The sequence below is a fragment of the Leishmania panamensis genome (genome assembly GCF_000755165.1).
Source record: "Leishmania panamensis strain MHOM/PA/94/PSC-1 chromosome 33 sequence".
In the NCBI taxonomy this organism is placed as follows: Eukaryota; Euglenozoa; class Kinetoplastea; order Trypanosomatida; family Trypanosomatidae; genus Leishmania; species Leishmania panamensis.
The window spans coordinates 1,211,781-1,237,244 of NC_025880.1; the positions used below are offsets into that span (position 1 = coordinate 1,211,781).

The 25,464-nt window shown below is 55.6% G+C and overlaps 2 protein-coding genes across 2 annotated transcripts, besides 2 other annotated features; both read left to right on the forward strand.

Moving 5' to 3' along the window:
• Positions 1-3,034: 3,034 nt before the first annotated feature.
• Positions 3,035-3,540: a repeat region.
• A 3,990-nt stretch (positions 3,541-7,530) lies between these two features.
• Positions 7,531-15,783, forward strand: LPMP_333030 (hypothetical protein; the record flags this gene model as incomplete). The annotated part of the gene is made up of 1 exon (XM_010704091.1): positions 7,531-15,783. The coding sequence occupies one exon, from the start codon at positions 7,531-7,533 to the stop codon at positions 15,781-15,783; it is 8,253 nt and encodes a 2,750-aa protein (XP_010702393.1).
• A 774-nt stretch (positions 15,784-16,557) lies between these two features.
• Positions 16,558-17,063: a repeat region.
• Positions 17,064-19,807: 2,744 nt separating this feature from the next.
• LPMP_333040 (hypothetical protein) lies at positions 19,808-24,937 on the forward strand (the record flags this gene model as incomplete). Its single annotated transcript, XM_010704092.1, has 1 exon — positions 19,808-24,937. One exon carries the CDS (start codon positions 19,808-19,810, stop codon positions 24,935-24,937), a length of 5,130 nt encoding a protein of 1,709 aa, XP_010702394.1.
• Between the last annotated feature and the right edge of the window lie 527 nt (positions 24,938-25,464).

Here is a 25,464-nt window from a genome sequence, read left to right on the forward strand (position 1 = left end):
TTTAAGACCCCCCCCCCCCCCCCCCGAGTGACCTTATGGTCCCTTCTTTTTCCTTAATTCCAGTTCATCTTCCCACAAGCCCCGCTTGCGCGTTCCTTGCCCACCCAACCTACAAGAGGAGACTAACGGGATCAGACGGCTCGGCATTCTCGTCGGTATGCAAACATAGCATGTACGCATATGTTCCCTCCTGCAAATGAAAAGACGCCTTCTTTGCCTGCTGCCGTGGCCTCCGCGAAAGCATGCGACTCACTTTCCGAGTCTTTGAGGGAGGGGGCGTTGATTTTCCAATGGCACCAACGAAACCCTTCCCCTTTTTCACCCCCCTTCCAGAAAAATTTGCGGGACATGCGCCCATACGGGACCCGCCTGATCCTCCACAGCGCTGCGGCTGCGCGCTGGCTGGCGGTGCAGGGCGGCACGGGTGCGCCCGGGGTCCATGGCGCGGGGCGGCACGGCTGTTCCCCTGGGGAAAGAGCCACCACCCGCGCGACCCCCCCCCCCCCACGCCCCAGCCTCCGCGAGCAGCGCAGAAGCACCACCCCAGAACGCCCACACCCGAAGCAAAATCAAAACAGCCAAACCCCAAGCCACCCACCCAACGACGCGGCCCCCGCGCCACCCCAGCATCGGCCATTGACCCCCACACGGAATCCCCGGGACCGAGGTTGTGTTTGCCGGATGCTCATTTTTTCGCCGCATGCACCCTGAATACTTTCCGTGTGTATTCGCGAGCTCTCAATATATGAGGCTCATGTGGCAATGCTGTTGTGAGTGCTGATCTTTCCAAAAAGACCGTGTACTTAGCACAACAGTAGCCAATACAGAGCGCAGGACCGTATTTCGATCGTGAAGTGAAGGTAAATTTCATTCCTTTTGAAACTCTATTACTTGATGGTTGCACATATACAGTGTAAGAAGTAGGGCGCACACTCCTACATTAATTCTCGTTCCTCGCCGGTAGGACACAAAAGCTACACAGGTGCGCTCAGATTTTAAAAGTGGAACATTTACTAGACGAGAGTGACTATGTGCTTTTCCATGAGATTATGGTGATACTATGAGAGCTGCAAAGCAAGCCGCATTTTACTAGACATACGAGTGCACCAGAAAATCGCTTTTTCCTTGAAGATAAGTAATTGTTGCAAGGCGCCACCCTAACTGGCGTGAAATGAAACCTTCAAATTTGATACTATTGCATCAACCCAATGTATATAATGCGCTTGGTTTGCACCATTGAGCATTAGAACTGCGGCAAGCTCTTGATAGCGATTTCGCAGTATTCTGGAGTGACTGGAAGTGTATATCTTTTGCGCTTTCTTCGCTATGTGTGTCGCATCTCAGTCCGCGCTTTGCTTAACTAGAATCACGCTGATTATTATTATTATTCTCGTCTTTTACTCCGATACAGCTGTACACGGTATATCCAAGATCTATTTTGAGTCTATGAGGTGAGCACCGCAAGGCCGGGATCACCACCTTCTCCAAGCCTGAAATGAATGAGAAACATGTTACGTAAATCAATGTTTTAGTTGCATGCTCAATGTTGGGTTCCCTGGCGGAAAAAACGTCCGAGTCCGTATCACGATGAAGTGTCGACTGTCTGGTACCATCTGAATGATTCCCGCAAGAGGGGAAAGCGTAGTGGCGCTTGCTTTGCCCTACAATTTCTCTAACCTTTGTCGGAATATCATCAATATTGTTGCACAATTCACAAAAATCAAGCAGCGCCAAAGTTTTTTCTTCTGATAACTGACCACACTGTATCGCCGTACTGGAAATTGAGACGTTTAACACGGTCCGACTGACCGAAGCTCCAGATAGCCAGCATTATTTTCGTAAAACGCACTTTTGTTCTCGCGTCGTGAGAGAAAGTCTTCTTATTAAGTATTCTTTCGCTTGCCCAAGGATGAATGGAGGCTCTGAAAGGAGCAACAACTCCCTTTTGCAGTCAGCACACGTGAGTGCGTCGACGGTGCGCCTAATCAGCAGACACAAAAAGGGAAAAAAGCTCTACAGAGAAGTGCGAGAGAGATGTTGGATGCTATTTGCTTGTTTGCGCGGTCACCCTCTCAGTATTGTGCTGGTTGTCTCTAACTTGTAAGAGCAGTTCTACCTTTTTTACTATGGTTGGCAGCTTTCACTTCCTCGTACAACAGCACTTAGTCTTTTTTCATATATGCTATATTGATGTTTTTCTCAGCGATCCAGCTCTGTCAGTGTACTCAGCTCACTTGATTTCAAAGCTACGGAACATTTTCTTGAGCTTTAGCATCATATAGTACTAGCACACGTGAAACTACAAGTGTACTAGTGAGTGACGCGCTCGTTTTCTGGGGTGGTGAGAGGCTGGCTAAAGAAATGGTGCCCGCGGCGGTCACGTGTCCCGTGGATCCGCAGTAGTAATAGGGCTACCCACCTACACAAATTAGCGTTAGTGAGGCAACTGAACGCTATTCAACGCAGACATTTTCCCTTTTGCTGGTAAGCGGTGGTTATGCATGCGTGATATACAGCGAGTACGAGCACATGTTCACTGTCCTTTCTATTAGAGTCTTTTGCGAAGGACAGTTTTCCTCCTCTCTCCTCTCGCAGGGTGCTTTTGAGTGCTTCACCAAAAAGTACGGCTGAGTGTTCAATAATCTGGCGCTAATCACTTATATAGCTTACTCACGAAACTGGGCTGCAGCACCCAGTCAATTTACCGCAAAACAAGTATGTTGGCTGACACTCCTTCAAATTAGGACATCTGCATATAAAGTAGAAGAAGCCTAACATTGGCTATTAACGAACATGGAACCATTTCTCAAACATAAAAAAGGAGATGTATCATTGCTTTGACAGATTCTGTTTCTGGTGGAATGTTTTTTTCCGTTTGCCCTACCCTATTCTGCTATGGGACGAACTTATTGCAAGGGTAAGGTCTATCTTGTTGGTACTTGCAAAAAAAAAAAAATCAGCTTCTCTTTTCAGGGCCACCAATGCATTTTCTTGTCTCTACAAGGTGGATGCTCCAGCGCTAAAACTTGCAGATCTGATTACGTGACACACCTCAGCATGGTATGAGGATCCAGTGCCCCGCTGTGTGGGGAGGCCAAGCAGCCCATCTCTCTGCCGATGCCGAGCCACTTCTGGTGGTGACAAGAACAAGTGTCTACGATGTGAAGGGGTCAGAGCGATGTATCGCTGCTGGTGTCTGTGGTGAGGTGCTGGACGGCGCTGCGTCAGAGCGAGCTACGACAATGAGGACGTCTGTGCCATCTATGTGATGGGCAAGGTGTCAGCGTGACTCGAGCGCATCTCATCCGACCTTCGCCACCCACTGGTGTGGGGAGCCTGAGCCACCGCGTGCGGTGCACCATGTGGCGACCTGCGAGGTGGGCGAGTAGAGTTTGAGGCGGAGGCCGTGCTCCGATGGCTGGATCAGCATTGGTCTACCACGCGTCTACCGCTACTTTGCACTACGCGACAGGCCTGTGAGGGTGTGTGTGGTGGAGTTGAGTTGAACTAATGCTCTATGGGGAGTGAACACATTGAAGAAGCTGGAAACTTATGTGAGATTTGCGGGAATGGAATGATTGTGTGTGTGGTTGTTGAGTATTCGGAGCGGCGGGTGGTGGAAACCTGAAGGTACCCTTTTACCCTACGCAAATGCTATTACGTACGTATCTGCTGTGCGTGGATGTCGAGGGCTGTTTTGTATCTATGGTGATTATCTGAGTATGTACAGAAGTAGTACTCATTTATTTTCGCACTTCGTTTTGTTGGATATTTGAAGTTTCTTTTTACTCCTCACTCTTCGCTGCCTTTTTTTTTTCGTTATGTTCCTCTTTTGCGTAGATATGTTTGATTGTTTGTTGATCTACTTTACTTTTATTCTCCCGAGGATGTTCTCGGGGACTTATTCCTGTATTCATACAAAAGGAAGCTACCTCTTTTCCGTTTTTCTTGGCGACTGTGTTTTGTGTTTGCAGCTTTTTTATTCGGCCGTGTGCGCGCGTGTATGTGTGCCAGCTAGATCTCACTCGAATCATTTTACTGATTGCTCTCTGCCTTTTTTCCCCATCGCGACGTCGTTTATCTTTCTTTATTTGGTGTATATAGATGCAGGTATGGGTGTCTGCTCCCCTGTTTTTTTTTCCTTTTTTTGTTGTGGTGTTTTTCTTGAGTACCTCATGCTCTTATCGAGGAAAAATCAGAGAGTGTATGTGTGCGCATATGCTGATCTGTAGCAGCTAATTGTGATGGCAGAATCGATGTAAGATGCAAAAGAACCATAGCAACTGACCCAGTGTGCAGTGGACACAAAAAGAGTTCAAAGGAAGAGCCATTGACGTGCAAACCCTTGTGACCATACAAACATACTTCTACGTGTACATACCACAGGAGAGGTGCCTGGTCCATGCTTTCGCTCGCTAGTGGCGGTACTTCAGTATGACAAGAGTGCGCTGTGACGTCGAATTGATGCTGCTCGTACCACCATCTCATATTCCCCTTGCTGCTGTTTCCCTTTTCTCCCTTAGCGCATCAATACTTCCGTGAAGTTCAAGGAGTGGTTGGGGCGACTCCATGGCATATGGGTGACAAAGGACATGATGGTGCGCGTCACAGCCTCTTTTCTGTGGTCTGCAGCGTGGACCGAAAACCTGTTCCCTCGATGCGCATGCACTAAGATTCTCGCTTCTCTCTCCTGAGTGTCTGCGCCCCTGCGTGTATCTCTTGCATTTATTGGTGCCTTTTCCATGCTCATGCCCTCTCTCTACCTTCTCTTGTTCTTCGTGACTTATTCCTTTTCTCACCTCTCTTGGACGTGGTCAATTCATACATCACAACGCACCGTCGTACGGGCGAACAAAATGGGTGTCCTCATGACTGAAGTGTGCCCCGTCGACATAGTTATCACTCAAGCACACCCAAATAGTCGTCCCCCCTTCACCTGGCAACACGCACACCCAAGTAAACATCGATCCTCCTCCCTCTTTCCACCCATCATCTCTTTTCCACAGTTGCGTACTCGGCCGATCAGCCCGCTGAGAGTGCAAGAGTGTCTGCTAGCACAAAACCACCCTGTACAGCAACCGGAAGGGGAGTTTCAAGAAATTAGCACATAACGAAGAGCAGGACGCATTCTCAGCGATAGGGGAAAGGCGCGCGTGTGCCTCTGATCTCCCCCTCCCATATTCTCCCTACTTCGCACGCTGCCACTCCTTTGACAAAGTGTGAGACACGTGCCCATTCGTCAACAACCTTTAACCTCCCTCTTTACTTTCACACGCAGAGACATACATATCGTGTGTACCGTCTTGATTGTACTCAAGCAGAAAACCGCAGTGGTTCTCCTTTAGTGTTTTTTTTTTGCTCTTATCCAATTCTCCACATCGTAAAGGAAAGCTAAAACGAAGGGAAGCGGAAAAGCAGACGAGACGCACCCCTCACACATCCTGATACAGAAAAGAGAAGTAGAAGGTGTACAAGAAGCGGTGGTGTGGTAGAGGTTGTCTTTTTTTTTTCCCCTCTTCATCTTTTTCTTCATTGGCTTCTTTTTCCCTTTTTTGATGCGTGCGTTTCTCTGTGTGCACTTTTCGACTTTTCGTTGTATCTCGCCCTTGGCGGTAACACTGAACACGTCACTTGGCACCTCGCCCTCCCTTTTCTCTTTTCTTCAAAAGGGTGGGGGAAGTTCTTGTTTCTCTTCGCCCACTTTTTCTGTTTTCATTCGTTGCGTGCGTGTTTTTTTTTTTTTCTCAGTCTGTTCTCTTTGCCCTTGGCGCTTGGGCTCTGTCTCTTCCCTTTTCCTCTCTTATTTATTTTCCCGTGTGTACAATTATCTTTTCCTCGCTATTTGAATTCTTTATCTATTTTTTTCCTTGCCGTACGCTTGTCCGTGTGTTTATGTATATTGTGAGCGGTCTGTTGTCTATTGTCTCCGTCTGCCTGCTAGTGCTGGTTCTTTTGTTTTACCTCTTTCAAGCGGCTTTCTGCTACTTGGTGATTTCTCGCACGCTCGTCATCTCTCTTGTGTTTCTCGTCTTTTTTTTCTTCCCTTTATACCTCTTAAGCTTTCTTCGTCTTCCGCCTGATTCAGCTTTCCGCACCCTCTTCCCTTTCTCCCGATCTTGCCTTCACTGACATTTGTGCACAGACTTGCTCTCACTTTCTTTGTTTTGTTTTCTTTTTGTTTTTACTCCTGTAAGCTACCTTAGCCCACTACCGCTTCTCTTTTCCTCCTTTTCCACGAGTCCACCTTTTTTTTTTTGACTTCGCAGCAGCAGCAGCAGCAGCAGCAACAGAAGCCGCTTTTTTTTTTACCTGTGTTGTTCGCAGCTTACATCTTTGGACGTGTGCACGCCTCCTTTGTTGTATTCGTCATCTTCTCCTTGCTTCCTCTTCCCTCTCACTTTCTTGCGCGAACGCACGCACACGGGAGCAAAAGGTCGTCAACGCGAGAGAAGACGAAAAGGAAAAGAAGAAAGAGACGATTCATACTTGCCTAGAGTGCTTGGGCGAACAAAGAACGAAGGTGTGTGCGTGTGTGTGCATGTGAGGAGAGAGACGAGCGAGCGTGTGGCTTGTGTGTACACAGGCAAACAAACCGACAGAGAGACAAACGCATAAAACAAGACCACTCCCCTGTCCTGTGCCGTTGTGCTTGTCAGTGTGCAGGTGCGTTTCTGTCCGTACTTTTTTACTTCTTATTTGTGCATACATCCCCCCAAGCCCAGTTACATCTCTGCTTTTTTTTTTTTCTCCCTTTGTTCGACTATAATAGTCGTACATGCTTGTATAGTGATCTATGTAGACTTTCTGTGTTCTCTGTGAGTTTGTTGTTCCCGTCGTCGTCTCTGACTGTTTCCCAATCTTTCTCTCAGTTTTGTTTGTCATTTGCTGGCCGTTTTGGTGCACTGAGAGTGCACTACTGGGTGCCAGGATTTTTCATTGCCTGCCTCTTTCTGGCATCGCTCTTGTTTTTACCTCTCCTTGGCGTCTTCTCTCTTTTACTCTGTGAGTCTTGGTTAGGTATCCTCTGCCTCTTCCACTCTTCGTTTTCTCTTTACTTCCATTTTGGGTTGCATTAACGTGTATCGTCTGATTTTTTTTCTTGTTTTGTTTCTTGCCTCCTCTCCAGCGCTGCCGTCTTTTTTTATCTCTTACATTTCCGCCTTCTCTTTCTTTTGCCCATTGTTGGCCCCGAGCTCTACTGTCTTCCCCTTTCTCTCACCTCACCTCCCCACCCTTCCCTCTTCGCTCTCCCTCTTGTGTGTCCCTTCTTCGTTCAAGCCCCCTTTTTTCTTGTAGGTGTATTGCCCCTTTATACTTTTTTTTCTCTGCTAACGTGCTGCCTGCATTTCCCTTTACGTTTGATTGCCACTCGTACACGCGGTTTGCCTTATTTTCACCCTCTTTTTGGTGGCTCATCTTTGGTCTGCTTGGAAAGAGAAACAACACCAAGACGGGGCTGAGGCAGTGCGCAGCGACACCTACACGCACACGTGTGATCGCTGCGAGTGTAAAGGTGCGTCCAAGGGGATCATGATGGCAAATGGTGACTACACCTACATCAACGACCTCGATGATGGGGGCCCGATGAGCACCACGTTGCGGCTTCATGAACAGAGCAGCTCCCTTTTTGTGGGCATCACCCACGACAGTGCCGGCGAGTCGCAGTCACAGTACGACTACCTGGATGGGTCTCTGGCGGGGAGCAACAGCGGTGGAGGCGATGGGATAGTGGCGGCGCTGGCGCTTGAGGACTTCCTTGGAGTCGATGGCAGCAATTTGACAAGCGTACTGTCGGAGAGCAACTCTGTCTTTGACATCGACGCCGAGGAGAACAACACACAGACGCAGACGCCGAGTGTGGCAAGCCGGTCTGTGAGCGGTGCCGACTTCAACATGTTGCCCATGGCACCCACGGCTAAGCAGCCTATTGAGAAGCCACCTGGAGCATCGGCGTCGGCACCCCACCCTGCAGTGCCGAACTCGGCTGTCTTAGCGCGTCACCTCAACCTCAGAATCAACACAGTGATAGACCTGAAGCGTCCCTCAACGCTGTATAAGTATTATGAGATCTTTGGCGGGGCCTCGAGCCCGGCGGGGGGGCACAACCACAAAGCCAACTTCAGTATTGGTGCCAGCGGCAGCGATGCTCACCACCGGAACGCGAAGGACACGAGCACCCACCGCGTCACGAACGCGACCGTGACGGCTGCTGGCAAAGGGGTCATGGCGACTGACCATACATCAAAGCTTTCCGCACTGCTTCCCGAAACAGCCGCCGTCAGTGTGCCAACACGTCCTGCAGTGCCACCCGCGCCGTCCCCGTTGCACCCCCTGCCATCGGTGGCGCAGCCGCACAACGGCAGCGAAGTGTTCAGCTTTGGCATTGACACCTTCTTACATGGCAACCAGCTCGGGTTCGGTCGTCAGCCCTCCTTCAAGCGTCTCACACCTGTCACGCAGGGCGAGTCGAGGAGGCCCTACTTTCTTTTGCGCTGTAAGGACGGCGACACGAGCTCCACCACTACCGCTGGCGCTGCTGCTGCTGCTGTGAGGAACGGGCATCCTGCGGCGAGCGCGTCCAGCACGAGAGTGCGCGCCGCCTCTGTGGCGGATCGAAGCGCCGAGGCGTTCAGTACGTGGCTTGAGGCGCTGGAGTCGAAGGCCACGGGGCTGTCGACATCGGCGCGTAGCGGCCCTGGCGCAACGCACGTGGGCTCCACAATTGGGGAGAACTTCAAGCGGGAGGTGGACGTCCTCATGAAGAGTTTGTTTGGTGACTATGATGTGTTTCCCAGTGCCACCACTATGGCAATGTTGAACAACCCGTCTGCCTCAGGTGTCACCCCGTCGCTGGTGGGAGGTAGCGCTCCTCCGAACAGGCGGCGGGGCAGCAGTCAATCGGGTCCCGGCGACTCCCAACCGGCCGACCTAGACGCGTTTCTGGGCGATGTGCACACCCTTACCTCTTCTCTGCGACCAACTACCGTGATGGCAGATCAGGCGAAACGGCGACCTAGTCAATCCAGTGTCGTTAGTTTTGGCACCTCACACGTAGGCTCATCGAAGCTGAAGACAATAGTGCCAATGACGGCGACTGACGGCAGCTCGTTCGGCGGTGGCGGAGAGAAGAATTTCATCACTGTTGCCTACACAAGCACCAGCGCTACCGCTTTGGCATCACCGCAGCCACCGATCCAGGGCAATGCGACGAAATGCCGTCGGCGTGTCTGGAACACTTCCCTCCGGCCCAACAAAAGCTCATCGGCGATGGCGGCTATGAACGGCGACGTTGTGCCCGATCCCACTGCTACTGCGGTTACCGAAGCTCTATGGACAATGACTTCTATAAACGCCACCACGAAACCCGTCAATGGACGGGTAGCGCAGTGTTCCTCTGTGATAGCCGCGTCGCAGTCGGTGGAAGCTATGACTCGCGTGCCGCCACGCGCCTTGACAGGGGCAACTCGTGACTCAGTCGTGGGGGGCGCGAAGTTGGCGACTGTGAAGGCCACCACCGCCTCCGCGAAGACTGGCGGCATAGTTGTCGATGTTGCTCGGGTGTGTGACTCGGCATCCTCTAATACAGCGACGCCGTACCCTTACATAGATGAAGACCTCCTGGCGGGCGGCTACATAACAGGGCCACCGCAACTGGTCCGCTCTCCAGTAAAGGGTAGCCTCGGCGTGCTGCTCACTGCCCGCGTCGCATCGAAGTCCCCTTCCACCAATAACACGAACAGCGGGAGGCGCAGTGGCAGCTACACGCACGGCGTAGTTGCCCCGACTGCGTGTGGTTGCTGCTCCTCGCAGATGGGTGGGCATATTAGCGCGTCGCAGCAGCAACCATCGTTACCCCGACCGAAGCTGCACCCCTTGTTGCACAGCCATCCACGCGGAGCTGTCGATGGGAAGGTTATCACCGTCTCCGATGGTACGAGCACGACAGCATCGGAGGCGCCACAGCAAGCTCTGGCTACCTACGGTTGTGGCGGCTCACGGGAGACGCCGACGTCAACTTGGAACTACCCGTACGGCCGCGCCGCGACTTCCTCGCCTCCGGAGCCGACTACTGCGGGATCTGGCAAAACGCAGCTGGACTGCCGCAGTCGTGGCGACAGCACCCTGGGCGACGCGGGTGAGGCATTCCTCAGTATCGAAGAGGAGGTCAGCAAAGACGACTTAACGGACAATGGGGGAATGCACTTGAAGGTGCCACTACCACCCACCTTCCTCAGTAACGACCTCAGCGCACAGCGGGGCATGGCGGCCACCAACAGTACCGCCAGCGCAGACGCTACTGGCAGTCACTCTGGCTGCGTCCCCAAGAGCGGTGGGTCCGCTGCCCATACCGGCTGCACGCGGCGCTCGTCGCTGCGGCCTGTCGTGGACCTAGTAACGATGGAGCCTATAGCACTGATGAAGGGTCTACCAATCCCGTCAGGGCCATCATCCGTAAGCCGGCGAGGGTCTGCCAGCGAAACGGAGAGGGAGGTGGCGACAAGTGGGGAGCACGGCGCGGCAGCGGCCACGCCGCGGCGCCGCCTTATGGAGTTCCGCAACGGCGACTACACGTTGCCAGCCTTCTCGCCCACGTCCTGCATCTCTGCTACAGTCACCGAGGATTCGCACTCAGAGGCAGTGAAGCAACGGGACCGCGACTGGCAGGTGCAGCAGGCCAACGAGGAGCGGCGGCAGCGCATTCAGGCCTTCATGTCAAGGCGGAAGGCCGAAAAGCAGCTGGAGGAGCAGCGGCAAGGCCAGATGTCTAAGCAGGAGGGGCAGCTGCAGATATACCGTGAGATGCAGGGGCAACAAAGTATCCTGGGGGCCACCCCGCACCTGGAGATGTCCGGAACGGTCGGGAGTGGGGTGAATGTCATCAATGTGCCGAAACACATGCGCAAGTCGTCACCGCGGCTCGACCGACCGGTGCGGCAGGAGATTCCGGCGGCCAGCTTCAGTCCCGATGCAGCAATGGCTTCAACAGTCAGCAGCCCACACATAGAAGTGGCCGCAGCTGCCTCTGCAGACATCCTCCCTGCCGTTCGACGGGGTAAGGGCAAATGTGTGGCAGCCAACACCAACGTGCGCGCCGTGGTCGTGTTCACGAGCAGCGCCGGCGCTGAGAACAACAATGAGCCTATGACACTCAAGGACGACAACGACGGACGACGGTGTCGGAACGGCAGGATCTCTTTGAGCACGGCCGCGCCAGGGCTGCTCAATGAGGGCACGGTAGTGGTGGTAAAGCTGAGCGAGAGCTGCAACACGCTCAAAGTGCAGCAGCCACAAGAGTGCACGCGCTTCTTCTCTGTGGACGAGTTTTTGCGAATCAACGACGCTGTGGTGCCGAAGCACGTCGAGAGGCCCTTTAATCGGAGAGGCAGCGAGGTCGTGACTGGCGTGCTGTCGAACGGCGCATTGCCGCGGCGACGTTTGTCATCGTTGACTCTGACGGAGATGAACCGCAAGTTTCTGGCTGGCGTGAACGTGGCGTTACTGCTTGCGAGCACCGAAAAGGCCCACTACGCCTCACTGACGGCTATTCGGGAGGTGGTGGAGGGCGTGCTGTCGCACATGCCTCCCCAGGGGGAGCTCTTTGCCTCCATCGCCTTCGTTGTTGGCGGCAACACGCAGGACATGTTGAGCGACTCCATGCGCGCCGTACGCTCGACCTTCTCAACATCGCCGCTCTTTGGAGCCACGCTGGACGGTGTCGCCTACGTGGCAGTAACGGGACTGGGACACCTTTCAACGATGGTGACCGATGCGTACAAGCGGTGCGACTTGGCAGAGCAGCAGCAACAGCCCAATGCCGGTCTCCTCGTGATGTCGTTGCTTCTGAAGCAACCGCGCGGCAGCGACGTTGTGCTGTCCTCCTACTTGATCACGGACGCTGGGTGCGACGGCAGCACTTACGTGGCAGTCTTGCGCAAGGCGCAGCACACCCCATTTGCGCTCTTCCACTCCGCACTGGGCGGGCCGACGCTGACGACAGCGCTGGTGTCGGTAGACGTCGACGACACGGCGACAGTCATGCCACTGCTGAACATGCAGCACCGACTGACTCGTGTTACTAACAAGCCCTGCCACGTGGGAAGTGTTCGACGCTTCTTGGAGTTGGCCCAGCAGGAGTTGCAGAACCGTGCCGAAGATGGGAAGCCCGGTAGGAGACGTAACTCCAGTACCACCACTACGAAGGTGGCGCCAGAGCGGCGGCGGAGCAGCGTCAGCGCCTCGAGCAACAACAGTGCAAGCGACAGCATCAGTCGTCCACCGTCTAGTGGGCATCGGGGATACAAGCAGCAGTCTGGGACCCGGGCGCAGCTGCACAAACGTCTTCTCGAGGAGGTGGCAACGGCGCAGAGCATCCTCAACGATCCAGCCAACTATCGCCCGAAGGCGCTGAGGGAGGCGTCGGACTGCCGGCACACCAGCGCGCTCACGTCGATGGCGCACGCGTCAGCATCTTCGGGGGTGACACTGTTAGTGGAGACGACCCTGCATGAGCAGCGGCGCAGCGTAGGCGACGACGCGATACCGAATCTGGAGGTAGCGACTCTGCGCAAGCGCTTGTCAACGCTCAAAGCGGCTGATTGTTCGGCCCCAGCTACCGCTGACACGGTAATGCTACCGTTTCATGGCTCTGGTGCCGCTCGGGCGCACAGGCACTCTCCGTCACCGGCCGCCGTGGCAGTGTCGTCGCCACAGCTCAAGCAGCTGCTAGCCACGCGCTGCCCAAGCGGTGCGCCGAACGTCGAGTCGGACGCGAACGCCACGGCAACGCCGTTACGATCACCACCAACCACGTGTGTCAACCATCAGATTGTGGGGTTCCGTCCCCTCCAACAGAGCTCGTCACCACTGGCAGGGCGCAACAGCGTGAGCATGTCAATGAGTGCTGGGTACGTGCGTCGCGGGAACGACGGTGGGGTTGCACCACACATGACAGGGTTTATGAACTTCGAGGATCTGGGTGACAGCACCTCTGCGTCTGTAGGCAGTAGGCCCGGCGCGGGCACACTGCTGAAGAAGGGCGAGCGAGAGGAGTCGCAACATCTGCCTCTGCGCCCGGCAGCCGCGATGGCAACCAAGTCACTTCCAGAACAGCGCAACGCGGGCGACAGCGAGTCGAGTCGACGTGGCCAACTTGTGTCAGGTGACGTTGCCAGCGGATCGACACAACGGCCGCTGTTTGTGCCACCGGGCATGGCGAACAGAGGTGTGTATGCAGGTCACAAAGTGCTGCGCGCGCCCCCTACACGGGTCGGGTCGAATGGGCCACATTCTCCCAGCATAGTCGCCATGGGCCCCAGCGACACCCCGATCGTTCCGAGCGTCGCCGCTATCGACTCCTCGCTTGCGCACGATGTCTCCGTCTCGGTGCGGCAGAGCTCGACGGCGCCCGGCGGCGAAAAGGAGTCGATCCCGACATCGACAAAGGTGCGCACGCTCGTTATCGTTGACCCACGCTGCCGCGATACGTCGAACGTGACGTACGACAACACCATGGTGATTGCCACCACCGAGGACGACTTCGAGGAGTACGACGTGGACGAGGTGCGCGAGGTGGCGTCGTCGCAGGAAGAGCCGATCCAGGCAGAGCTGCTGACGGAGCTGTGCGAAACAGTGCTTCTCGGGGGTAACGCCGCCATCCTTGGCGCTGACAGTCGGCCGACCGCTGTCTGTGCCAAAGTGCTCAAGTCCGTCGTACAGACGATCTTTGCAGACATGAATCACGAGGGGACGCATCGCAGCGGACACCTGAGCACCTCTATTGTGAAGGTGAAGGGAGAGTCTGTAGTTGACCTACTCAAGGACTCCGGCGAGGCACAAAAGCTCGTCATTGCAATATCGCCCCTGTTCGGTTCCTGCATCCACGGTGTCATCTACTCTAGTATCACGAACTCGGCTGCTTTCAACACCACGATTGACGCTGCGTTGCACCGCGCCGCCTCCGAAGACAACGGACGCGACTACAGTTTCCTTTTCTGTTCACTCATCTTCAAGCTGCAGCTAGAGGAGGAGGGAGACGTGCTCGTGTGCTCGCTAGTGGCGACCTTTGCCGGCGAGAATGTCGGACTCTATACGTCCGTCCTGGATCGCAGTCCTCTCGTACCACGTGCCCTGTTCCACTACGCCCTCGGCGGCCCAAGCTACACTATTGCTCTACTCGGTATCGGCAGCAAGGAGTCTCGCGCCAACCAGATGCTGCAGGTACAGCAGCGGTTGGGTGAGGTGAGCAACCGCGCGACACACCCTGGCAGTGTGGCGAAGTTTGTGGCCGGCATTCGTAACGATTTGACGCCGAACCTGATCGCCAAGTACGAGAGTTCGCGTGACCAGGATGAGCGAGCGGCGACAAAGGAGATGATTGGGCGACTGGCAGAGATGGTGAAGGATGCAGACGCGCTTCTGCACGACTTCGACCACCACCAGCCCAAGGCTTACCTACATGAGGACCAGGAACGGGATACGGCGCCGCCTGTCAAAGGATTCGATTCAGGTTCACCCGCCATGGCAGCGCCACGCAGCAGCAATACGAACAGCACCAACGTCTCCAACTTGACGAATTGTGCTTCTGCCGCCATTGCTGTGACAGCTACGCCGCCGGCGGCAACCAGCCGACCAGCCGCGCCGCGCGCGCTTCCGTGCATTATGGCAGCTAACCCGGAGGACGAGGGCGTCTACATCCAGTCGCTCGTATGTTGCGAGCAGGTGTTGATGGGTGCCGGCTCGGTCGCTGTGCAGGGCAACTCGATCCTATGCACGAGCCAGGGCGGAATGCGCTATGACAGCGACGAGGTGATCGTACGTGATGAGGCGCATCGATCCTTGTCGTCCAAGCTCATGAATCAGCTGGTGGCCAAATTCCTTGCCGGCTATCATACGGGCCTGCTCACCGCTGACAGCAGCTATAGCGCATTCACGCCGCTGATGCTACGCTGCATTGTCAACAGCATCCTTGACACGATGCTCGGACGCGAGGCAGAGCCACGTGAGGGCTTGGCCTCCTCCAGCTCCTTCAAGCCACTCACAGTGATGGGCGAGCTGCGCGTGTCCATTGCGCTCATCAAGGATGAAGTGACAGCTGACTTGTTGCCCACCGATGTGGATGCAACGTACCACCGCTTCGAGATGGAGCACATGCCCCTCTACGGCCCCCGTATCGTCGGTGTAACATCGCACCTCGTCTCCACACCGCAGGATTTCGACCACTTCCTGTCGGTGGCCATCGACAATGCCGATCCGGCGTTGCAGTCGGCAGATCCGGGTATCATGGTGGTCTCGCTGACTCTAACGCAGCGCGTCTCGAAGCCGACCAATGATGTGCTGGTGTCGTCGCTTCTGTGCACGGCCGTCTTTGACGCTGTCCATCACTACGAGCGTGTGCTGGAGGGCGATACGGACGAACCGCTGGAGTTGTTTCACAACATTCTGCGCGGGCCGTGTTTCACCGTCGCGCTGCTTGGAATTAGCGACGAGGAAGAGAACCCAGGCAAGCTTCTGCGCGCGCTTCATGGCATTACCCAAGCGCGCAACCGTCCTCCAGAGGTGAACAGCGTGTTGCGGCACATCCAAGAGCTGCAGCGTGGCGTTGTGAAGCTGAATGAACGCATGGCCACTTCATCCAACGAGGAGGAGAAAGAGTATATTCTGAGCCATATCAAGGTCGCCGAGCATCTGCTGGCCGACGCGGAGGCACTGCAGCGCAGCACCCTTTCCTCCATTCAGCCACGCACCTTTGTCCCACTTGGCGGCGCACCCGACCTGCGAGCCTAGACAACGTCAGAGGTGTGCGTATGTCGATTATCATGGCGACTGCGTTACCGAGTCAGTTCGTTATATTTTCCCCTTTTTTGTTTTTGACATCCTGCGTGATCTTTTTTGTGTTTGTGTGTATAGCTGTGTGCGTTCCTCCCTTTCTCTAGTTTGTTTGTCGACTCTGTCACTGCCTCTGCCTCTCTCTCTCTCTGCGCGCACAATGGGTGTGTTGTTGTGCACTGCCGAGAGGGGAAGGCGGCAGGAAGCTTTACAACGTCTTGAACTACTAGCTGATCAACGTCAGAAGGAGGTACCCACACGCTACTCAGTTACACACACGCTTGGCAATCGGGATGAGCGACACGGCGAAGCACCGATCAAGTGCGAACAGATGTTCCTTCTCAAACACAAATGCACACGTATAGACAGGCAGAATTTGAGCGCAGCAGCACTAATCTTTTTCATAGCGGGAGCTTGCTCCAGAGAACTAGCAGCCACCACCGCGACAACATTGCCCCTACCCTTCCCGAATGAACATGAGAAAAGCAAACAAAGGGGCATCAAAGCACATTTTGGCAAATGCCCCGTCGGGATACGTGCTCACAAGGCGGGGTCATGCCGACTAGAATTTGTTTGTGTGTGTGTATCTTTCTCGCCTTTCAGTGTATCAGATCTGCATCTCTGGCAGTCTTTTTGTCGCTGCGTTGTACCAGTGCTATTCACGGTGTACGATGGCGCTGTGACAAGTGGGTCAGGGTTTCCCTATTCCGTTATTTCTAATGGTCACCTCTGCCTTGAAGACAGGGAACACACCTCAGCATGGTATGAGGATCCAGTGCCCCGCTGTGTGGGGAGGCCAAGCAGCCCATCTCTCTGCCGATGCCGAGCCACTTCTGGTGGTGACAAGAACAAGTGTCTACGATGTGAAGGGGTCAGAGCGATGTATCGCTGCTGGTGTCTGTGGTGAGGTGCTGGACGGCGCTGCGTCAGAGCGAGCTACGACAATGAGGACGTCTGTGCCATCTATGTGATGGGCAAGGTGTCAGCGTGACTCGAGCGCATCTCATCCGACCTTCGCCACCCACTGGTGTGGGGAGCCTGAGCCACCGCGTGCGGTGCACCATGTGGCGACCTGCGAGGTGGGCGAGTAGAGTTTGAGGCGGAGGCCGTGCTCCGATGGCTGGATCAGCATTGGTCTACCACGCGTCTACCGCTACTTTGCACTACGCGACAGGCCTGTGAGGGTGTGTGTGGTGGAGTTGAGTTGAACTAATGCTCTATGGGGAGTGAACACATTGCGGAGAAGAACTTCGCTCTTCCTTGTTTCCTCCCCCTTTTCATGATTCGGCGGGTGCATGTGTGTTTTTCATTTTCTCTCCTCTTTGTCCTTCTCTCTACGCTTTCTTCTTCTCCATGTCTACTGACGGCGTCATTATGTGCTCTACTTTAGTTGACAAGTTTACATTTTATTGTTGTTTTTTCTTTTTCACGTGCATTTTTGGCGCCTCTCTCACTTTCACCGTGTCCCTCTTTTTCGTTGCTGTTTTGTTTTTTTTTATTTTTTCTTTCTTTCTTTCTTTCTTCGTTGCCTGTCTCATCACCTCCTTCTACATTTGGTGGTTTTCTCGGCCTAGGTGTCTGCCGATGTGTTCTGTGCTATGAGGATGCACTGTGATGCGGCTGGAAGTAGTAGAGGTCTTGTTTAGCCCGTCTTTTGTTTGGTGCTGTTTGCTGCTTTCTTTTTTTATTTTCTTCGTTCCATCACCCCCCTTTTTTGTGCCTTTTTTCTCAGCGAATTCTCCCTCGCTCTCATATGTGTAGATGTGCAGCTGTCTGGTCCCTCTTCCTCTCCCTTCTCACGCTCTTCTCTTTCGCTTTGTTGTTGTTGTAGTGATGTAACGCATCAATGGGTTTCATGTCACTCCGTCTCCTTGTCTTTGAATCCTGCCCCCCCTTCCCCTTCCTCTTCCTCTTCTTCTTCGTGTTGTATTGCTTTGATTGGGGTACGTTCGTGGCACTGTATGACTCCCTTGATCTTTATCTGTATGATCCTTTGCTCCCTGTTTTCTGTTTTCTATTCAAGCATATCGCCCGCATCAAGCATCAGGAACGCGAAGAAAAAATAGTACTGACACCTACGCGCGCATCGCCAATATGACGTTTCATGACCTTTCTGTTCGAGAAAGATCGTCATTAGGCCTGCAAGGCGAAGGAGGGGGAGGACAGAGTATCTTTTGTAGGACTGAGTGTGTCCCCTCCACAAACGACGGAGGTGTGAGGAGCGATGAGATGGGGAGAAGGCTTTTGCGCTTGTTTCTCTTCGTATCTTGTGCCCACCCCCTTTTTGCTCTCTCTCTCTCTCTCCCTTTGGTGGGTTTACACCCCACACACACACACACACACACGCACAACAACAACAAAAAACGGGCTCAATTATATTGCATGGGCGGTGCACCCTCTATCCTTGACCACGGAAAAAATAGTGAATGTCAGCCCTACTGCAGTGAAGCAGCCTGCTGGCTGAGCACTCTCTTGCTCTCTCTACTGCTTTCTTGTCCTCGACGCATGCTTACCCTCGCACAGGTATGTCACTCCCATGCCTTGTGCGAGATGATGCAGCTTCCTCCACTCTATCCCACTGCCCTAGTTTTCCACTTTTCCTCCCTCTCCTGCTTCTCACTCTGTCGGTTTTCGTTATCACCCCTTCTCTATCTCGCTGCGTCGCCACCTGTCAACATACCTGTGTGTGCCTACGGTTTGTCTGTGTTGCTCTTACCTCTCTTCTTGTTCTGCATGTCTCTACATCTCCAACGCCCTACATACAGCCTTTGCTGGCTTTCTCACTTCCCTGTGCACGCGCATCTCTCTCCACTCCTCCTTCCACTCTTCTTTCCTTCGTCTCTGAGAGCTTGCGCTTGTGAGGGAGTGTGCGCGAGTCTGCGCGTCTCCTTCTGTAGCTCAGTGTTTGCGTGTTGTAGAGTCCCCGTTTCTCTCTTCTAGTCTTTGTACCGGTCTCATCGCACTTCCCTTCCCTTGAGTTAGCTGATACCTCTGTTCGTGTGCGCGTGCGAGTGTGTCATTTCTTCGCTTCACCGGTCCTTTTTCACAAGCACACCGTAGCCGCCCTCCGCTGAAACCAAACGCACTCGCCTCCCGTCATCCAGACGTAACCGCACCCCCGAGCGTCGAAAAGAGTCGAAGATCGTAGAGGAAGACCCCAGTCCCCCGCCCCCCCCCCTCTCCACACACACACTCTCCCGCCCTAAACACACCTGTATCCCTGCGCGCTTCAACAGGCGCCACACGTAGTACGCACCCAACAGAATAGAAAACTACTCGGTCAAGAGGCACCAACGCGCGCCTTTTCCTTACTACCAGGTACTTGTATTAGGAGGGTGCATTCTTCAGGATGCGCTCCGCCCCAGGGCAAATAAATTCTGCCGCGAGTGCGGCCATGCCACAGGCGACATGCGCGACGGCGAAGGCCCCGACTAGTGCGACTTCCAATCTCTCTTCTCGCCCCGCAGCAAACGGCAAGCACACCGCTACACCGTTTTCCCCTGTGCGTCTGGAAAACAACACTGTGCCCCAGTCCTTCACCTCGTCAACGCTGCGCGCGAGCTCACAGCCCGCCGGGTCACCTGCGAAGACCGTGCCGTCGATGCCGATGATGGCACCACCATTAATGGCCGGAAAGTCATCCTCTACCTCCGGCCCGGGCACTTGGGCACACGAACCGCAGCCCGGCTCCTGCTATGGAATAGGGTTAGCCAAGGGGAGCTTAGGCGGTGCACCCCACACAGCCTATGGCGCATCGTTTATACAGCCACCCGGCGGAGCCTCTCTCGGTTTCGCCGAGGGCTCCATGTACGGCGGGCAAAACTCGTCCATAGTGTACGGCTTCGGCCATGGTGCTTCCACAATGAACTCATTGGGCAGTACAATGGGCTCCATGTACGGCATGGGTGGCCTAATGGGCTCCATGTACGGCATGGGTGGCCCGATGGGCTCCATGAGGTCCACGGGTGGGGGCGGCTACGGCATGAGTGGATATGGCGCAAGCGGCTTCCATGGCAGTCTCTACGGCGGTTCTCTGCTCGGCACCACCGGTAACCTCTACGGCGCTGGTGGCTCCCTCTACGAAAGCAACAATCCACAGGCGGCGATGGGCAGCATGTACGGCATTCATATGGGCTCCATGCTTGGCGGCTTCGGCTCCATCTACCAAGTCGACGGCCCTCACACGGGGCTTGGTGTTGTGCGCAAACAGTCCATTCCGGGTTTCTCCTACTCGTTCGGATCCAACTTGGTTACTGTAGCGTATCGTCGCAGCTTTAATGCCGACTCGGAATCGTCGCCGCGTAGCGGCAGCACGCGAGATAATAGTTTTCACTCCACCACCTCGATGAAGAGCAGTGGGTACGAGGCTCAGCCAAAGGGAAAGGACGAGGAGACGATCCGGCAGCGCGGCTCGACCGGTGTCGACAAGGACGGGATGACTAATCTGGAGAAACTCAAAGGTGACACGCAAGCCGCCGTCTCCACGGCGACGGCGAAGCCCGAGTCGATCATGAAGCACGCACCGGTGACGGAGGCACCGAAGTCGCCGACGACAGCGCGCCAACTGTGCAGCGGCGACGCAGTCGGCCAGGCGCCGGTGCTTTCTAGCGACTTTCGTATCCACAGCGTGGCTGTGCTGGAACAAGCAGGCGTTGGCAACGCGACGGTGACGAAGCAAGGTAACGCGTGCGTGGTGAAGGGCAAGGTGTACGCGATGGACGAGGTGGTGGAGTACAAGCCGGCGGACAATAAGCACGTCGTGGAGTCGCGTCATCTGAACGACCTCATCGAGCACGTGCTAGCCGGCCACAACAGTGCTCTCCTTGTCGCGGACGACGGCAAGGCAGTGACCGCCGCCAAGGTGACTGTGGAGGCCACCATGACGAAGCTGATAGAGGAGCTCAAGAATCCGGCACGCAACAGCTACGCGGGCCTGTCAATGTCTATGTGCAGCTTGCCAAGCAACATGACGGTATGCGATCTCCTCGTTAGCGGCTCGAAAACGATGCCATTGAAGACGGGGAACTCGCCGCTCTTCGGACCCTCCGTCGTGGGTCTCAAACCAGAGCCGATCGGGAGCGGCGCCGACTTTGCGATGCTCTACGACGCCGCACTGAAGCGTGGCGACAATGAGCCAATGATGGTGTGCATGGTGGTCGTGAGGCAGGTGCGGCGAGCTGTCGGTGAGGGTAAGGGAGAGATGTTCCTGTCCTCTGTGTTCATCGGCGTCAGCCGCTTCGGTCGTAAGGCATTCCACAACATCATCGACAAGCTTCCTGGCTCTGCGCACGAGATCTTTCGCTATGCGATTGATGGCCCTGCAGTGTGCGTGCACATCGTGGCGGTCAGCCAAGACACGGCTGACACGAAGGTGCTGGAGGCGGCGTCAAAGGTCAGCGCTGTTCAGAACAGCGCCGCGCGCAGCGGAAACGTTCGCCGCTTCATCGACTTCACGGAGAGCCAGCTGAAGAGCATGCTGAAGCGCCGCGACGCGAGTACCGGCACCGAGAAGGCGGAGCTCGACAGCAACGTGAAGCGATTGAACGTGGTGCTGCAGGACGCAAAGAAGCTTCTATCTGACCCCCAGAGCACAGTACCGCATGTTTACCAAGCTGAGGTAGAGATGATCACCGAGACGACACCGACTGAGGGGAAGACCTGTGCTACGCCAGAGGCTGCGGCCGCGAGCGAAGCAAAAGACAAGCCGGCCGCTGCTGTGGACTACAAGCCATGCAGCACCAGCGTTGCAACCCTGGTAATCTCAGACGTAGCTGAGACGCGCGCGTACTCGGTGAAGGGCACCACTGTGACGGCCGGCGGTCGACCGTTTTCAGTGGATGAGGTGGTGATGCGCGACACGGAGAAGTCAGTGGGCGTGGCGACCATGACGACAAGCCGGGTTCTGGCCGCCTTTCTCAAGGGATACAACGGAGCCATCGTCGCAGCGGATAGCGCGGCGGTGGCCGCCAACGGGATGGAGTCGCCGGCAGTGAGCCTCCTCTTCTCAGCCGTTGTCGGTGCTCTGGGGAACCCAGGCTGCAAAGGCGTGCGCGTGTCCATCGCGCTTGTACGGGAGTCCGGCGTGGCGTGTGATCTAACGGGCAGCGCCACGGAGCTGAAGACGATCGAGGTATCATCGTCTCCGCTGTTTGGACCGATCCTGCGCAACGTCGCGCTGCACCTCATTTGTGAGTCGGAGGAGCTGCAGACGATAGTGGACAAGGCACGGGAGCAGGTGAAGGCGCTCTGGGATGCGCATAGTGCTGTGCACATGACGGTGTTGCACTGCTTCACCGAGGGTGACGATGCGTATGTGTCGTCGCTGCTTCTCTCTTTCGCACCCGCCACGTGCAAAATGCACGAGGAGGTGCTGAAGCACAAGGCGCAAAGCATGTACGACCTGTTCCGCTATGCCTTTGGAGGGGCCGCCACGACAGCGTTCGTCGTCTCGGTGGGCAAGACGGACCAGGTGGTGGACGTCGTGTCGCCCCTCAGCACACAGTGCGCCGCCAGTGTCGTACGCAACCGCTCGCCGCGCCAGGGCAGCATCAAGAACTTCATTGAGTACACAAAGACCTCACTCGACAAGCGTCGTGAGCGGTTGGCGACTCTCTCGGACGCCTCGGCAGAGAAGGCGACCACACTCAAGATCATGGCACCGATGGAGCGCATGCTCAGTGACCACGAAAGGGTAATGGCGGACCCTGCCAACAACTTCCCGCAGGCCTACGCCGCCGAAAACGGCAGCAGCAAAGAGGCCAGTGGCGAGGCGCCTGCTGCCGCCGGCGCAGCGAGCCCAAAAGGCGATGGATCACCGGCTGAGAGCGGGCGCCGCGATTTGCCGAGCGGGCAGCAGCTGCAGCAGTCACCCCAGAAGTCGGCCACTGCCAACGCTACGAGCTCACACCCAGAAGAGCCGATCTCCAGCTTCACGGAGCCGCGCGTGGTGGCCTTCGTGGGACGTGAAGTGGCCGCAGGTGCGGATCAGCTTTCGCTTGGCAGCAAAGACTACACGCTTGACGAGATGGTGAAGCGGGTGAAAAGCTCCTGCGGCACCACCACTGGACCGTCGGTCAACTTGACTGAGATCGAGATGCGCTTCGCTGGGGTGCACAATTGCTCTCTCATCTCCGCCAGCTCGGTGAAGGATACCCTGTCAGCCGAAGAGCCAGTGTGGATGCACTTCCAGCAGTGCCTCAACAAGGCCCTCGCCACTGGTAAGCCTGGTGAGGAGGTGCGCGTCGACCTCATCTTCACTATCGTCTCGGCGGACGAGCTTATGGCGGATCTGCTTTCGGATGAAGAGAAAGCGGAGCCGAAGCAGCTCGAGATTGTCTCATCGCCTATCTGCGGCCCACGCATTCAAAACACCTGCACAGTTGCGGCGCACAGCTCGGAGGAGTTGGCAAGACTGATGGACAAGGTTCACGCTCGCGCGGATCGCCATCTCAACGCGATCCGTAGCGGCGACCTGATGATGGTCGGCACGGCGCTGCTGCGCCGCCGGACAAACGAGGGTGATGTGCTCGTGGCGTCGCTGATGGGTACGCTGACAGGCCCGTCGGTGAAGGCGTACAAGGAGGCAATGGAGAAGACGTCGGTAGCGCGGTGCACACTGCTGAGTTGCGCCTATGGCGGTCCCAGCGCCACTGTCACGGTACTGAATGTCGGCGCTGAGGATGAGTCGGTGCAGGGGATGCTGTCCACTGCCATTTCGATCAGCAAGAAGCAGCGCAACCTCGTCAGCCGCGCCGGTAGCGTGCAGGCATTTCTGCGATATACGGAAGGCACCATGAAGCGAGAGCAGGCGCACGCCGCGGCTGCGTCGGGGGAGGCGAAGGAGGGCCACCTGCGAAAGGTCAGTCGCCTGCAGCCCGTAACTGAGGACCACAAGAAGCTGCTGCAAGACTTCATGGCACCAATCCCCGCTTACCCGACCACACGAACAATCAGCAGCAACACCTCGAAGAAGGAGGAAGAGGGTGCCACCGTCCCCGGTAAGTCACCTGCTAGCGCCACCACCCTCAGCGAGTCGAGGAGAACGCCGCAGTCTACCAAGACACTGACACCGAGTCAAGCCAAAAAGAAGGAGTTGACCGGACCCAACCGCATCCAGACTGTTGTGGTCGTCACCCTGAATCGAAAGACACCGTCCTCGACGAACCTGGTGTCCGTGACGTGTGCAGACGAGACGCACATGAGAGTACAGATTGCCGGTGAGCAGCGCGTTGTCGAGTGCGATGAGGCGGTGGGCCGCCTCGACCACACCTCTACTGTGCGCTCCGATAAGCTGAGCTCCGTGGCCCAACAGTTCGTCGGCGGCTTTAACACCGCAGTCCTCTGCTGCGACGTAGGAGGGTCGAACGCTGGTCCCACCGCCTGTGTCAAGACGGTGCACCACGCCATCGAAGCGAAGCCGGAGGGCTCGGAGCTTTTTATGTCCATTTCTGCCGTGAAGGATGATGGGAACGCCAAGGACCTGCTGGCGTCGAACGGCAGCAGCGACTACGCCCCTTTGAAGGTGAGCAACTCACCCATCTTCGGTCCGTGGGTGCACGAAGCGACCATGGCGCATCTCGTCGATGTAGCTCAGTTTGACGGCGCCTTTAGTGCCGCGTACGCGGAGGCCACAAAGGACGGGGCCGTGTGTATCGTGAGCCTCGTGCTGAAGACAATGGTGGAGGGAGACGTCATTATGAACAGCCTGCTCGTGTCGCTGAGCACGCAACTCAACGCACATGGGGCGGTGGTGAACGCGCCGCTCAAAACAGACCGCAAGCTGTATCAGTACGCCGTGCACGGGAGTTGCTTCAGTGTGGGCCTTCTCGGCCTACCCGACAAGGTGAACGAGGAGGGGTTCGCGGAATGTCTTGAGCTGTATGCGACGATGCGAACTATTGAGAACCGTCCCATGCGTAACGGCAGTGTGCGGCGCTTTCTTGCCTACTCCATCAGCGCTGCGGCAGACGCGAAGAGCCGCGCCGAGCGCGTCACGGACGAGCGGCAGCGCGCGGTCTACGCGCAGCGACTCGCTTCGCTGGAGAAGATGGCCCGAGATGCGCGTGCACTGATCGAGTCTCCAGAGGGTCAAATCCCTAAGACATACATGTAGCCCTATTTTCTCCTTTCCCCGAGTCAGAGAAAGGAAAAGGTATGCGCACCTACAACTACGTGCCCACAGCAACGAGCTGACAAACCTCAAGAAACACAGCAAAAAAGCGAAAGGCACGCGCCAACAGTAGGAAGGTGACTACACACATGTTGCAACGAGTGACTTGAGAACCATGTTGTGCTTCATCGTCTTCTCTTCTCTTCTTCTTTCTTTGGTTTCCTTTGGATTAGGCAGACATGTCTCCCGTTTCTTCCCTTCCCCCCTCCCCCAATGGTATGCACACGCTCTCGTTGACACATGTCTGCACTTCCTTCCACTGGATTTGTGGTCGTCTCTGTGCATTATATATATATATAATATTTGCGGTTGTTGGAGTTGCACGGGTCACCCTTGTCTTGTTCTAGCGTGTGTGTTTTTTCTTTTTTTGTCAGTGCTGTTCTCCTCTCCACCGTGTCACTCAGTTTTTTTTCCTTCTGTGGTGCTCTTTGAGCCCTCCCTGGACTCTGCGCACGCGCTTATGTGCCAAC